The 13974-nt window shown below is 46.6% G+C and overlaps 1 protein-coding gene across 1 annotated transcript in view; it reads left to right on the top strand.

Moving 5' to 3' along the window:
• Nucleotides 1-10618: 10618 nt before the first annotated feature.
• The window catches only part of RRAGD (Ras related GTP binding D), a 42799-nt gene continuing 39443 nt past the window's right edge, over nt 10619-13974 (top strand). Inside the window, exon 1 of the mRNA XM_059401050.1 lies at nt 10619-11126. Within this exon, the coding sequence (XP_059257033.1) occupies nt 10991-11126 (136 nt within the window). The 5' untranslated portion in view covers nt 10619-10990. The remainder of the gene's footprint in view (nt 11127-13974) is intronic.

Genomic DNA, 13974 nt, shown 5'->3' with positions numbered 1-13974 from the left:
CTCTCTCTCTCTGCCTGCCTCTCTGTCTACTTGTGATCTCTGTCTGTCAAATAAATAAATAAAATCTTTAAAAAAAAATGTTATATGAATGACATCATACAGAATGTGACCTTTTGAGACTGTTTTTTTCATTCAGTATAAAGGCCATAGAGATTCATCCAAGTTGTTGGCATGTTTCAATAGTTCATTTTTTTTATTGCTCAGTAGTATTCCATGGTATGGTTATACCGCAATCTGTTTAACCATTTATCTGTTGAAAAGCATCTGGATTGGGGTGCCTGGGTGGCTCAGTGGGTTAAGCCTCTGCCTTTGGCTCAAGTCTTGGTTTCAGGGTCCTGGGATTGAACCCCACATCTGGCTCTCTGCTCAGCAGGGAGTCTGCTTCTCCCTCTCTCTCTGCCTGCTTCTCTGTCTACTTGTGATTTCTCTCTCTATTAAATAAATAAATAAAATCTTAAAAAAAAATAAAGGCCTCTGGGTTGTATAGAGGCTTTGGCTAGTATTAAAGCTGCCATGAGCAATCATGTACAGGTTTTTAATATAAACATGTTTTCATTTCTTGGAGATTAAGTGCCCATAACAGGGATTGATGGGTTGTACAGTAACTGCAAGTTTAATTTTTAAAAAAATATTTATTTATTTTAGAGGAAGGGAGAAGAGGGAGAGAATCTCAAGTAGGCTCCACTGAGAATGGAGCCTGACGAGGGCCTCAATCACACAACTCATGAGAGCAAACCAACTGTTCTATGGAGTGGCTATGTCATTTTACATGCCCACCACCAATGTACAAGGGATTCAGTTTTTCCACATCCTTGCCAGCATTTGCTGTTATTATTATTTTTTTAATTTTAGCCATTAAAAAAAAAAGATTTATTTATTTATTTGAGAGAGTCAGGAAGAGGGGCAGAGAGAATCTCAAGCAGACTCCCTATTGGGTGTGGAGCCCGACACAGGTCTTGACCTCAGGACCCTGAGATCGTGACCTGAGCCAAAAACAGTTTGGATGCTCAAATGGCTGAGCCATCCAGATGCCCCTGTTTCAGCCATTTTCATAGGTAGTATCTCATCTTTGTCCCAATAATTAACATTTATTTAATGACTAGTGATATTACCTATCTTTTCTTTTACATTCTAGAGGGTTTATTTTTTATACTCATTATGTCATGAATTCATAAGAAACAGATTCCAGCAACTCAGACCCCTCTCCATTGGCTCTCACAAAGTATACTTCTCTGGGTGAGCAGGCTGGTGCAAGTAGGCAGTGAGGGAGGCAGAGACAGAGAGAGGAGGAAGCAGGCTCCCTGCTAAGCAGAGAGCCTGATGTGGGGCTCCATCCCAGGTCCTGGGATCATGACCTGAGCCGGAGGCAGAGGCTTTAACCCTGAGCCACCCAGGCACCCCCAGGGTGGGGTTTGAACTCACTACCCAAGATCAAAAGTTGCACCCTCTACCCACCAAGCCGGTACATATCCTCACCCACCTTCAGTGATATAAGCAGAACTTCCTAACTGGTTTGCTGCTACCACTTATGTGCAAATAAATGGATTATAGATGTGGCTAAGTTATTGATTCCTTTAGCCTTTTGGGACAGCTGGGCAGGACCTGAGGGGACCAAAGTCTCTGGTCAGTCACCTCTGGCTGCAAGTAGCCTGTCCATTTAGGTCAGCGTGCTGTACGAATAGTATCATTTTCTATTTGCACCATGGCTGGACAGTGTGGGGGAGCAATGGTTTCAAGAATAGACTTCTAGGGGTGCCTGGGTGGCTCAGTTGGTTATGTTTCTGACTGATGACTTCACTCAGGCCTTGATCTCAGGGTTATGAGTTTGAGCCCTGTGTTGGACTCCAACCTGGATATGGAGCCTACTTAAAAAAAAAAAAAAAATTGTCTCATGAAATAAGTTTGGGGATAAGCCTTTCCAGGTCTGAGTACAGTACTTCAACAAAGTCATTCAGACTCTTTCTCTCTTTCTATTCTTCTATTTCTATGACAGGGTTTTTGTCTTAGGCTTCGTACCTCATTGTTGTAAGATGGCTTCCCTATCTCCAAATACCATGTTCTTACACAGCTGTGTTCAAAGCAGGAAAGTGTATTGTTAAGGGGCTCTTCTGATCTCATTGGCTTCTCTTATCAGAGAGCAAACTCTTTCCTAGAAGGTCTCCAGCAAGATTCACTCCTTACTTTTTACTGACCAAATACTAAGGAGTCTCGGAGTTTGAGTATCTGACTTTTCCCATCGAGCTTGGGAAGTAGGCACAGGAGAACAGGGAAGTGGGTTTGGGAATGGCTGGTAAGTAGCTGACTGACAATGTCTGCCACTTTTGTAAGTAACACTGAGTAAATGTCTAAGTGACAGTTCCTAGATCTCATTCTAGTAGATACTTATTTATTTATTTATTTAGTAAACTCTACCCCAGAAGTGGGACTTGAACTCATGACTGAGATTGAGAATTGTATGCTATACAGGCATCTGGGTGGTGATTCTCTTTGTCTCAAGTCATGACCCTAGGGTCCTGGAATCCAGGCCCCACATTAGGCTCCCTGTTTGGCAGGAAGCCTACTCCCTCTCCCACTCCCTCTGCTTGTGTTCCCTCTCTTAATGTCTCTCTCTTTCAAATAAATAAATAAAATCTTAAAAAAAAAAAAAAAAGAATTGGATGCTGTATAGACTAAACCAGCCAAGTGCTTCTCTAGTAGATTTTTTTTTTTAAGATTTTATTTATTTATTTGACAGGCAGAGATCACAAGTAGGCAGAGAGGCAGGCAGAGAGAGAAAGCAAAGCAGGCTCATCACTGAGCAGAAAGCCCGATGCAGGGCTCGATCCCAGGACCCTGGAATCATGACCTGAGCCGAAGGCAGAGGCTTTAGCCCACTGAGCCACCCAGGCGCCCCTTGATTTTTTTTTTTTTTTTTTTTTTTAGTGGAAGTCTACATGTAGCAATTCCATTTTACTAGTCTGGGACTTTACTTGGGTAATTACAAATGCCGTTTTCAGTTTGTTCATGGCTTCTAGTTGGAAAAATTCATTATGTATTCCAAAGACAACATGATAGATATCTAAGAAATAGCCAAAATTACAGGATTAAAGGAAGTTGCCCTGGGGCAATATTCAATAACTAGAATATTAGAAATCAAGTAACTTGATCCACATCCTGCTGCCCTCCCATTTCTGTTCCTATCTGGGTCTTATTTTAATAAATGGCATTACCATGCATCTAGTTGCTCAAACCAAATGCATGGGAGGAGTTCCTTCCCTGACCACCCATACTGAAGAAGCTACCTACAAATCTTATCTATGCTATCTCTGAAATTTATAAAATCTATAATCTGAAATTGTAAAATCTATCCAGTCCTCTCACTTTTCACTGTTATTTCTTCTTCCACTCTTAAATCTGCAATCCACTTCCCCCACATCAGACAGAATATAGGCATCAGCTATCTACTGCTGTGTAACAATCCTTCCCAAATCCTAAGGTCTTTTTTTTTTTTTTCTTTTTTTGGAAGATTTTATTTATTTATTTGAGAGAGAGAGAATGAGAGAGAAAGAACATGAGGGGGTTAGGGTCAGAGGGAGAAGCAGACTCCCTGCCGAGCAGGGAGCCCAATGTGGGACTTGATCCCGGGACTCCAGGATCTAGACCTGAGCCAAAGGGAGTTGTCCAACCAACTGAGCCACCCAGGTACCCCCAAATCCTAATGTCTTTGAAAAACAACTATTTTAGGGTGCCTGGGTGGCTCAGTGGGTTAAGCCGCTGCCTTCGGCTCAGGTCATGATCTCAGGGTCCTGGGATTGAGTCCTGCATCGGGCCCTCTGCTCAGCGGGGAGCCTGCTTTCCTCTCTCTCTCTCTGCCTGTCTGTCTACTTGTGATGTCTCTCTGTCAAAAAAAAAAAAAAAAAATCTAAAAAAAAAAATATTTTAGGTGTGCCTCGCTGGCTCAGTCAGTATAGTATGTGAATCTTGATCTAGGGGTTGTGAGTTCAAGTTCCACCTTGGGTGTTGAGCCTACTAAAAACAACAACAACAACGGCAGCCATCTTATTTACTCATGATTCTGTGGGTTGGTTGAGCAGGGTTCACCTGGAATAGCAAGTCTGTGTTCCATGTGGTGTTAGACTTGCTTATGTGGCTGCAATGTGGGGTGGAGAATCCAAGATGGTCACTCCCACGTCTGGTCCCTCAGGTGGGATGGCTGGAAAGCTGGGGCCTCTCTACTCCTGTGCTATAGCATCCTTCATGGATGGCTTCCCTGTCCATGAGGCTTCTCAAGCACGCTAGCCCAAACTTCTTTTCATGGTGGCTCTGGGCTCCAAAAAGTGAAAGAGGAGGTAGCAAAGCCTTTTATGGTCCAATCTCAGAAGCTGCAATGTCACTGTTATTTCTATTGGTTAAAAGCAAGTCATAAAGTCTGCCCACATTCAAAAAGAGGGAAAATAGCAAGGAGGAGAGGCAAAGTCTCATTTGCAAAAGGGCGTGTGGGATGGTGTGAATGGTTGTGGCCATCTTTGGAAATAATCTACCAGCAAGGGCTTTTAGAAAAGTAACCACACATCTCACATCCCCTCTTAAGAGTCCTTAATGCTTCCAAAGGCACTTAGAGTAAAATCCCGAAACTCTTTATCCTGAAAAGACCACCTGTTCCTCATGCCTGCCACTGTCCTCCTGTCTTATCACATTGACATTTTGTTCCTCCAATGCCCTTTCCTTTTTCCTTGTTTTTTCCAACTACTGAGAAACCTTCCAGGGGAACACTCTCCATCCCAGCTTTAACTTTGCTATCTCCTCATGGTCAACTGAAATGTCATTTTAGGACACCTGGGAGGCTCAGTCGGTTAAATGTCTGCCTTCAGCTGAGGTCATGATCCCAGGGTCCAGGCATTGAGTCCTGCATTGGGCATCCCTGTGGAGCAGGGAGCCTGCTTCTCCCTCTGCCTGCTGCTCCCCTTGCTTGTGCTCTCTCTGACAAATAAATAAATAAAATCTTTACAATAGGGGCGCCTGGGTGGCTCAGTGGGTTGGGCTGCTGCCTTCGGCTCAGGTCATGATCTCAGGGTCCTGGGATTGAGCCCCACATTGGGCTCTCTACTCCGCAGGGAGCCTGCTTCCCTCTCTCTCTCTCTCTCTCTGCCTGCCTCTCTGCCTACTTGTGATCTCTGTCTGTCAAATAAATAAATAAAATCTTTAAAAAAAAAATCTTTACAATAAAAATGAAATGTCATCTTTTTAATTATTTATTTGAAAAAATTTTAAAGTAATTTCTATATCCAACATGGGGCTCAAACCTACAACCCCAAGATCAGGAGTCACATGCTCTATCAACTGACCAGCCAGGGGCCCCTAAATTTTTTTTTTAAGTAAGCTCTATGCCCAGTGTGGGGGGCTTGAACTCATGACCCTGAGATTAAGAGTCACATGCTTTACCAACTAAGGAAGGTAGGTACCCCAAATATCATCTTTTTAGGACAGGTCTTCTCTGGCCACCCCATCAAAATCAGACTCCTTCTCTCACCCTCCTGGACTCTTTCTCTCTCTCTCTCTCTCTCTCTCTCTTTTTTTAAGATTTTATTTATTTATTTATTTATTTATTTGACAGAGAGACATACAGCGAGAGAAGGAACACAAGCAGGGGGTGTAGGAGAGGAAGAAGCAGGCTCCCCGCTGAGCAGGGAGCCTGATGCAGGGCTCCATCCCAGGACCCTGGGATTATGACTTGAGCCAAAGGCAGATGCTGAACGACTGAGCCCCCCAGGTGCCCCCTCATGTACTCTTTCACCTCCCTCTGTTTATCTCCTCCAAAGCACAGCCCCGAAAATTTAATTGCCTTCATGGTCATTAAAAAAAATTAAAAAAACATATTTGTTGATTGTTGAAGAGATGATGTTATCAAATATAAGTCTCTATAATGGCTACAAATATGTTTACACATTTAAAAGGAGAGTGTTTCCTTCCAAGGAGGGAAGCCAGAAAGAAACTAACATTTCACTGGATATTCTCTTATGCCTTTTGCCTCTTTTACCTTATACATGTTTTTTAAAAGATCGAAACATTGTTATTTGTAAAGCTATCTCTACATCCAATGTGGGGCTTGAACTCACAACCCCAAGATCAAGAGTCTCACGCTCTACTAACTGACCCAGCCAGAGGCCCCTCAAAACATTATTTTGATAAAGTCTCTTTAATGGTGGGCTTCCTCAGTGAAAATGATTTAATGATTTTTTAATGATTGGATCAGGTCAATGACCGTCTTAGGAGACCCGGAGACTGTAAGCTGTCTTCTTGAAAAATTCGGTTGGCTTCCCTGGATTAGCAGGAGTTGAGGGAGATTTTTTTTTTTAAGATTTTTTTTATTTATTTGACAGACAAAGATCACAAGTAGGCAGAGAGGCAGGCAGAGAGAAAGGAGGAAGCAGGCTCCCCGCTGAGCAGAGAGCCTGGATGTGGGGCTCCATCCAAGGACCTTGGGATCATGACCCGAGCCAAAGGCAGAGGTTTTAACCCAGGTGCCCCTTGAGGGAGAGTCTATAGAAGGTTCTTTTTTCTGTTTGCTACAAGAGAGAATTAATGGCTTTAAATACATATTTTAAAAGAAAGCCTAAAAGGCTCTCAACATGTGAATCCTAGGAACCAGGCATAAAGCCATCAGATGCCTTAAAATATCCTAAAATGCAGGCTGCAGGCTGTATTTAATTACTTGCCCTCTTCAGGACTGCAATTATTCTGCCTAAATTGTACAGGTCTCTTTTAAATAGCTCTCATGTTCCTTGTTACAAGACTTCTAATTGTAGACGGCAAAATAATTCATTAGAATAAGGGCACAAACTTCTGGACTTTAAAATTCAAATTTTATTTTATTTATTTTAAGATTTTTTTTTAAAAGATTATATTTGTTTATTTGACAGACAGAGATCACAAGTAGACAGAGAGGCAGGCAGAGAGATAGAGAGGGAAGCAGGCTCTCCGCTGAGCAGAGAGCCCGATGCGGGACTCGATCCCAGGACCTGGGATCATGACCTGAGCCGAAGGCAGCAGCTTAACCCACTGAGCCACCCAGGCACCCTTATTTTAAGATTTTATTTATTTATTTGACGGAGAGAGAGAGAGACAACGAGAGAGGGAACAGAAGCAGGGGGAGAAGCGGAGGGAGACGGAGAAGCCGGGGTCCTGCTGAGCAGGGAGCCCAGTTCGGGGCTTGATCTCAAGACCCTGGGATCATGATCTGAGCCAAAGGCAACCGCTGAATGACTGAGCCACCCAGGCGCTCCGAATCTTGTAAATTAAATGGCTTGGGGCAATAGACCCATTTTTGAGTGTATATGTATGTTTTAATTCTTTATCTAGGAGACTGGGAGCCAGTTCTTCACTTTCTGCCCCCCTTGTCAGTCTAAGGCTATAATATAATTTCCTGTAGCCACTAAATAGGAACAAGATCTAATGTCTAGGGACGCCTGGGTGGCTCAGTTGGGAAGCCTGCTTCTCCCTCTCCCACTCCCGCTGCTTGTATTCACTCTCTCACTGTGTCTCCCTCTGTCAAATACATAAATAAAAATCTAAAAAAAAAAAAAGGTTCTGTGCTAAACAGGGGGTTGAACTTACTCAGGACCCTGAGATCAAGAGTCACAAGCTTCACCAACTGAGCCAGAGGCACCCCAAAGTCTTTCCATGTTTATTTAAATACTGAAAGAATCTATATACATGACTTTTTAAATTAAAAAAAAAAAACTTCTTTCAATTTTTTTCAATATATCCTTTATTTGAAAGCTGACAGAATTGGATTAACAGCAAAAGAAAAGCAATACAATTTTTTCTTGTTCTGTTTGTTCAAACGTTATCAATACCGTACATTTTGGGGGGCACCTGGGTGGCTCAAGTGGGTTAAGCCTCTGCCTTCAGCCCAGGTCAAGGTCTCAGGGTTCTGGGATCAAGCCCAGCATCTGGCTGCCTGCTCAGTGGGGAACCTGTTTCCACCACCCCCCTGACCCCCATCTGCCTCACTGCCTACTTGTGATCTCTCTCTCAAGTAAATAACTAAAATCTTTAAAAAAAAAAACAAACTGTACATTTGTAAATGACAATGAATTAGAATCTTTTAAACCTGTCTATGACTCTCATCTACCTTGGGATAGAGCATAATCAAGGATTTGGCTTTTATTGATTTTTTAATGGATTTGTTCCTTTTTTTCTCAAGAATGGACCAATTCTCAAATATTTTAGGGCGTGCTCCAATTTACTGCTGATGTCCCCTTTAAAAGTTGTCTTTTGGGGGGATAGCAGAGATTATCAAATATCTCCATCCTTTCGGGGTCTCAGGCACAGTGGGGTTTTTGGCTTAGGAATTGTCCTATCTTGAACCCATGGGTCCCTGGGACAGACATGCCCGGCAACCAGCCCAGGAATGCCCTGACTGGCTAGCCTGACTTTAGACGGGCTTCTAGGACCTCGTGAGCAGTCCTCTGGAGTTTGAATCAAGCCAGTTCAGTGTCCTTTCCAAGATGGTGGGTTTGTTCTGGGATAGTTGGAAGTCTAAATCCAATCTGGGAGAGGACTTCTTCCTTCCCCCTGGGAACTTCCTTTTATAAAATGAATGAAGGGCACTAGGAAAATTATCTCTAGTGTAACTTCCCCTGATAAGGTCAAGTAGAGCCTTCTTGTGTTTGCTATGCCATGTGCCTCCCCCTTCCTCCCCAGCCCCAGCCTGGGACGTGCTATCTGCCCCACCGGATCTCAGTGTTCTGGACTAGGTTCTAGACTCGCTTGCCCTCTGGTTTCCAGTTGGGTTTGGCCATTGGGAGGCACTTCCAGGAGAATGGAGGGTGGTTGGTGAGAGAGAGGTCAGGGTATCTCTACTGCTGTCTCCTTGACAGTGAGGTGCTTCTGAAAGTGTTTCCTCATCAGCTACAGCTCCTGTTTTGTGCCCCTGCCCAGTACTCAAGCTCCCTTTCTTTAGTCCTACAACTTTAGAGGTGATAGTATCTTCCCATTGCTAATCCCTACTTTGATTCCCTGAACCCTGCCCATGCCCCTGTAAATTGTTCTTTTTTTTTTTTTTTTTAAGATTTTATTTACCTATTTGACAGACGGAGATCACAAGTAGGCAGAGAGCAGGCAGAGAGAGAAAGGAGGAAGCAGGCTCCTTGCAGAGCAGACAGCCTGATGCGGGGCTCCATCCCAGCACCCTGGGATCATGACCTGAGCCGAAGGCAGAGGCTTTAACCCACTGAGCCACCCAGGCGCCCCTGTAAATTGCTCTTTAACTTAAAGCTTTCTGTAAGTTAAAATCTTTGCCCATGCCATCTGTTTTCCTCCTGGAAAGGACCTTGACTGATGCAGTCATATCAAGGTAAGCTTCCTCCCCTGGGAAAATCTGAAGACCTTTCCAGTTAGAAGCAGCCACCTCCTAGGTGTCTACATCCACCTTCAACACCACAACTACTACAAATTCCAGGACATGAGTCATGGTTTGCTAGGCTGAAAGGTCCTCCGGGGCAGGAATACTATTCTGAGTATAGGCGGACACTCTCCGCTCCGACCCCCCCCCCCCAGGCAATCCCATACTTAGTGTAGCCCCTGTCATATTGTAGGTGCTCAATAAATGTTTCAGACAGAGTCAGCACCCTTGGGCCCCAAGAGCCTCCAGTCTCAGCTCTCTGCCTCCTCCCCCATACCACCTGCTGCCCTGTTGGCACCTGTAGAATCTGGATCACCATGCTGGCCAGCTGGTTTATTTCTTATTGTGCTTGACATAAGGAAGTTCATTCACGTGGTTTTTGCAGGATTAGAAAGGGTGCGTATAGTATGTCCGGCGGTAAAGAGCTTGTGGAGAAATGCAGGTTTTAGTTTCACCCACACATTGTTGCTGTTCCTATGTGAGAGTTGCTCCCCCCAACCCCCCCAAGCCTTGAAACATTTTATTTTGAGATGGGGGGATTACAGCCTCTGAAACAATGAGACAGGAGTATGTGGTCATGAATAGCCTGTGAGTATGTTGTACACCTGCGACCATTTCCAAAAGGGTGCAGAGCAGCCTAGGCAGCCGTGAAGCACATTAGGTTTTTTAAGAAACATTTTACATCTGGATAGGCCTGATTCTTTAATATTCTTGGTGGGAAGCACTTTGAACCATAAACGCACACTGAAAGGCAATTGCTATGGAGATTGAGCCTCTGCAGTAAATTTCTCTGAGTTTTCTTCTCGGGGAGCTTCAGTACCCATGCGGTGTCCTCCGCACAAGGCTCTGGGTGGGGGCCCGGGCCGCAGCAGTGGTGGGGAGGGGGGAAGGCAGCCCACTTGGGACTGGAACCCTCTCCAAGACTGAAAGCCAGAGAAGGCCTCCAAGGTAGGGTGTGTGTGTTGGACATAGGTGGGGGATACGTTCTCAGGTTGTGCAGGCCCCCAGCTCGCCGGCCTGTGCGGGTACCACGTGCAGGAGGCGCGCGTGGGGGCCCCTGGCGCGCAGCCGCGGTGGGTGACTGCGCAGCGTCCCATAGCCCCCGGTACCGGGCGTGTGCCACTGTGAGCTTCTGGTTAGGTGGAGGGCTCCGCGCAGCCCAGCCCCCGACTCCTTGCTCCCCCTCCCCCAGTGTGTGTGCGCGGCCTCGGGCCAGCGCCCCGCCGAGCGGTGCTGGAGCCCGGGAAAGCGCGCGCGCGCGCCCGTGTGTGTGTGTGTGTGTGTGTGTGTGTGTGACAGTGTGTGTCAGGTGACTTGGGTCACGCAGTCTCTCTCTCCCTCCTCGGGGAGGAACTGCCGCGCTCCGGCTGACTCCTCCGCCGGCAGGCGGGCGGGGCGGGGAAGGGGGCTCCGGGAGCGGTGGGAACCGCGAGACCCAGACCTGGACGCCGACCGCCGCGGGGGGGCGCGCGGCCCTGCCTCCGCGGGCTCCCGCGAACCTCCAGACAAAACCCCAATTCAGAAATAGGCTGCGAGCGGCAGGGGAGGAGGTTTGGCCCCCACCAGGGACCCCCGCCGCTCCCGGGACGGCCGGCCGTGGGAGCGATGAGCCAGGTGCTGGGGAAGCCGCAGCCGGAGGACGAGGACGACGACGAGGAGGATGAACTGGTGGGGCTAGCGGACTACGGGGACGGGCCCGACTCCTCGGACGCCGACCCGGACAGCGGGGCGGAGGAGGGAGGTGAGCGCGGGGTCCCCCGCCCGGCCCCACGCCCCGCGCGTCCTCAGGCTGCACCCCATCCCTTCTCTGTGTGTCTTCCTGCCCCCCGCCCGACCAGGCGCGCGGGCCACCGACTTGGAGGGGATCCAGGAGAGCGGAGTTGAGAGGTGGGGGTGGGGAGGGGCGTCCGAGGAGCTACCACGGGCTGCAAAATGGGGGATCCCGGGAGCAGGCGGCGGAGGGGGGACCCGGATTCGTGGAGAGAGCTGAGAGGAAGCTTAAGGGCAGGAGGAACGTACGCTCTCTGGCCCTTTCCAGGGCTAGTACCTTCCCCACCCCTCACCCGGAGCTCTCCAAGGGTCTGGGGGTTAGGAATGGGAGGGGACCGCCCGACGCGCCCTGGGACCTCTCCCTGAATGCTGCTGTTGAAGCCTGGTCAGATGTTGTGGCTAAAAAAGGCAGCCGGCGGCAGCGTGATTGGCAGGGTCTTCGGCAGCTGCGGGTGTCAGTCTTACCCCGTGTCGCCGCGGGAGGGGTCTTTGGGCTGCTCAGGTCTGCGGCGGCGGGGGCCCCCCGTACAGCCGCTGGGGGGATGCGCGCCAGTGATGGGGGAGTCACCGAGTGGCCGCGGGTTTCCCGGAGTCCAGACAAATACAGTTGTTAGGACACCTTATCTCTGCTCAGTGTCACCGCCTGGGCATGGCCGTGCCTGCCCTGGAGTGAGCGCGGGGCGGGGGAATACATTGCCACTCAGAAGCAAACTCTGTTTCCTGTTTAAGAAGAGGGGCTCAGCCTGTGAGGAGGTCCTGCATTTAATTCTTAAGGCCTAAGGAAGTTGAGAGTCTTTTAGGATTCCGGAAAGATTCATCTCTTTTTGTCTCCAAAGCAAGGGGAAAAAAGTCCTCTATTATAAGGTCACTTGAAAAGGTCAATAGAATAAAGCTGTTAAACAGAACATCTAGATGAAGCTGTAGGCTACCTAGAGAAGGCACTAACTTCTAAAAATTTCACTTAGAAGAAATTGCGGGGGAGGGGGTAAAACTACCTTTGTGACTGTTGATTTGGAAGAACTTTCATTGAAAATTCAATTGAACTTTAAATTCCCATTCAAAGACTTTCTCCAGAGGAAATTGCCATTATTTTGTGTGGGGGTAGGTGCTACTTTCAGTTAATCAGAAAGGGAAGAAAGGGGTGTGTGTGTGTGTGTGTGTGTGTGTGTGTGTTTTAAAGGGAAGAAAGTTAACTAAACCTCGAGCCTGATAGATGAGAAAGAAGCTTTCTAAGTCACATTTTTTCATAGCATCCTTTCTCCGAAGAGGACTTAGGCTGATTCCCCATTTGCTTAAATTGGCGTGTGCACCTGTGTGCTACTTTCTTCTGCACTTCCCATAATTGGTCCCACAGTTGAGCACGTGGCCACGGTTTTGTAGATAAAGGCTTTCAACCCTTTTGTTGGAGTCTCTAGAGCTACCTTTGGTAATTAAATTGTTCAGTCGCTTTGTTATTATTCAAATTGCTTTCGTTAGTTCCTTCTAGATTCTTAGAAGACTCTAGAGATTCAGAATGGGGATGTATTTGGAAGATATTTGAAATGGTAGACACACAATAGGGCGCATGTATGATACTCTTAAAAAAAGAAAAGTGACTGTATCTGGGAAGAAAAGCCCTGTAATTGGATAGTTCTGAGGGCCCGAGACATTCCTTGGAATGCAAAGGACCTGCTTACTTTTTCTGCAGTTCCTTAAGTGGGGACACTTTCAAAATTTGATTTGAGTTGAGGACTTGAAATTGAAATGGAAGTAAAGCTTTGCCTGAGGGGTGGGATTTCCTGAACAAAGGGCTTCCCCAGAGCCCAGTCTTGAATGCTCCTAACCTAAAGGCAAACTCCTCTGTAAGGGATGCTTTTCATTACTTCAGTAATAAAATCATCCATCGTGAGTTCTTGGGATCATCCTGGAATCTTGCTATAAAAGCGTTGAGTATATTTATGTGGTAAGAGGAGCGACAGATGATTATTTGTTCCTGCAGACTTTACTGAAGCTCTCCGCCTGCTGTATATAGGTGGTCTGTTCTCAAGACTTCCTCTGTTACCTCAAGTTCCTGTTCTTTCCACGTATCCTTGACTTTGATTTTGGGGTTTAGGCATGAATGCAGAATCTCTTACCAGAGCATTCACTTTCTAGAGTGGCAGATACTTTCCTCAGTCAGCAGCTCTAGCAACAACTGTCCCTGACAATGTCCTGACAACTGATAGGATCCTGGGGAGTTGGGTTGAGGGTGGAGGCCAGGACTTGTGACTTTAATTCCTGGGACCTCAGGTGTCACCAGAGGGTCATCTCAATTTCTGATAGGCCCTGGGCACATGTTGCATTGGAATCCTGTGTTTATTTTGGTAAAATTTACATTTACCTACTCTCAAATGAAAGAAAAGGAATGTGGAGGGAAAGGGACTCTTACTCTGAGGAAAGGTGGATACGCTACATTTTGAATTGTGAACAAAGCATTTCTTTTTTTTTTTTTTTAAAGAAAGATATCATTTTTTTATTTTTGAAGATTTTATTGATTTATTTGAGAGAAAACACAAAGGTGGGGGGAGGGTCAGTGGGAGAAGGAGACTCCCCACTGAGCAGGAAATCTAGGATCATGACCTGAGCTGAAGGCAGACAGACACTTAACAAACTGAGCCACCCAGGTGCCCTGAACAAAGCATTTCTTTGATAAACACTCTTCCCCCTCTTCCTTCCTTATGGACTTGATTTAATGCCTTTGCTTAGTGGAGACCTGGGGCTTGTTCTGTTGTTCAGAGATCTACCCCAGCAGGTGGGATGCAGGACTGACTAGTATCACCTGGTAAGTTGCAAAGGGATTT

This window comes from Mustela nigripes, chromosome 5, assembly GCF_022355385.1.
Source record: "Mustela nigripes isolate SB6536 chromosome 5, MUSNIG.SB6536, whole genome shotgun sequence".
Classification (NCBI taxonomy): domain Eukaryota; kingdom Metazoa; phylum Chordata; class Mammalia; order Carnivora; family Mustelidae; genus Mustela; species Mustela nigripes.
This window is presented reverse-complemented; position numbering and strand designations above follow the sequence as displayed.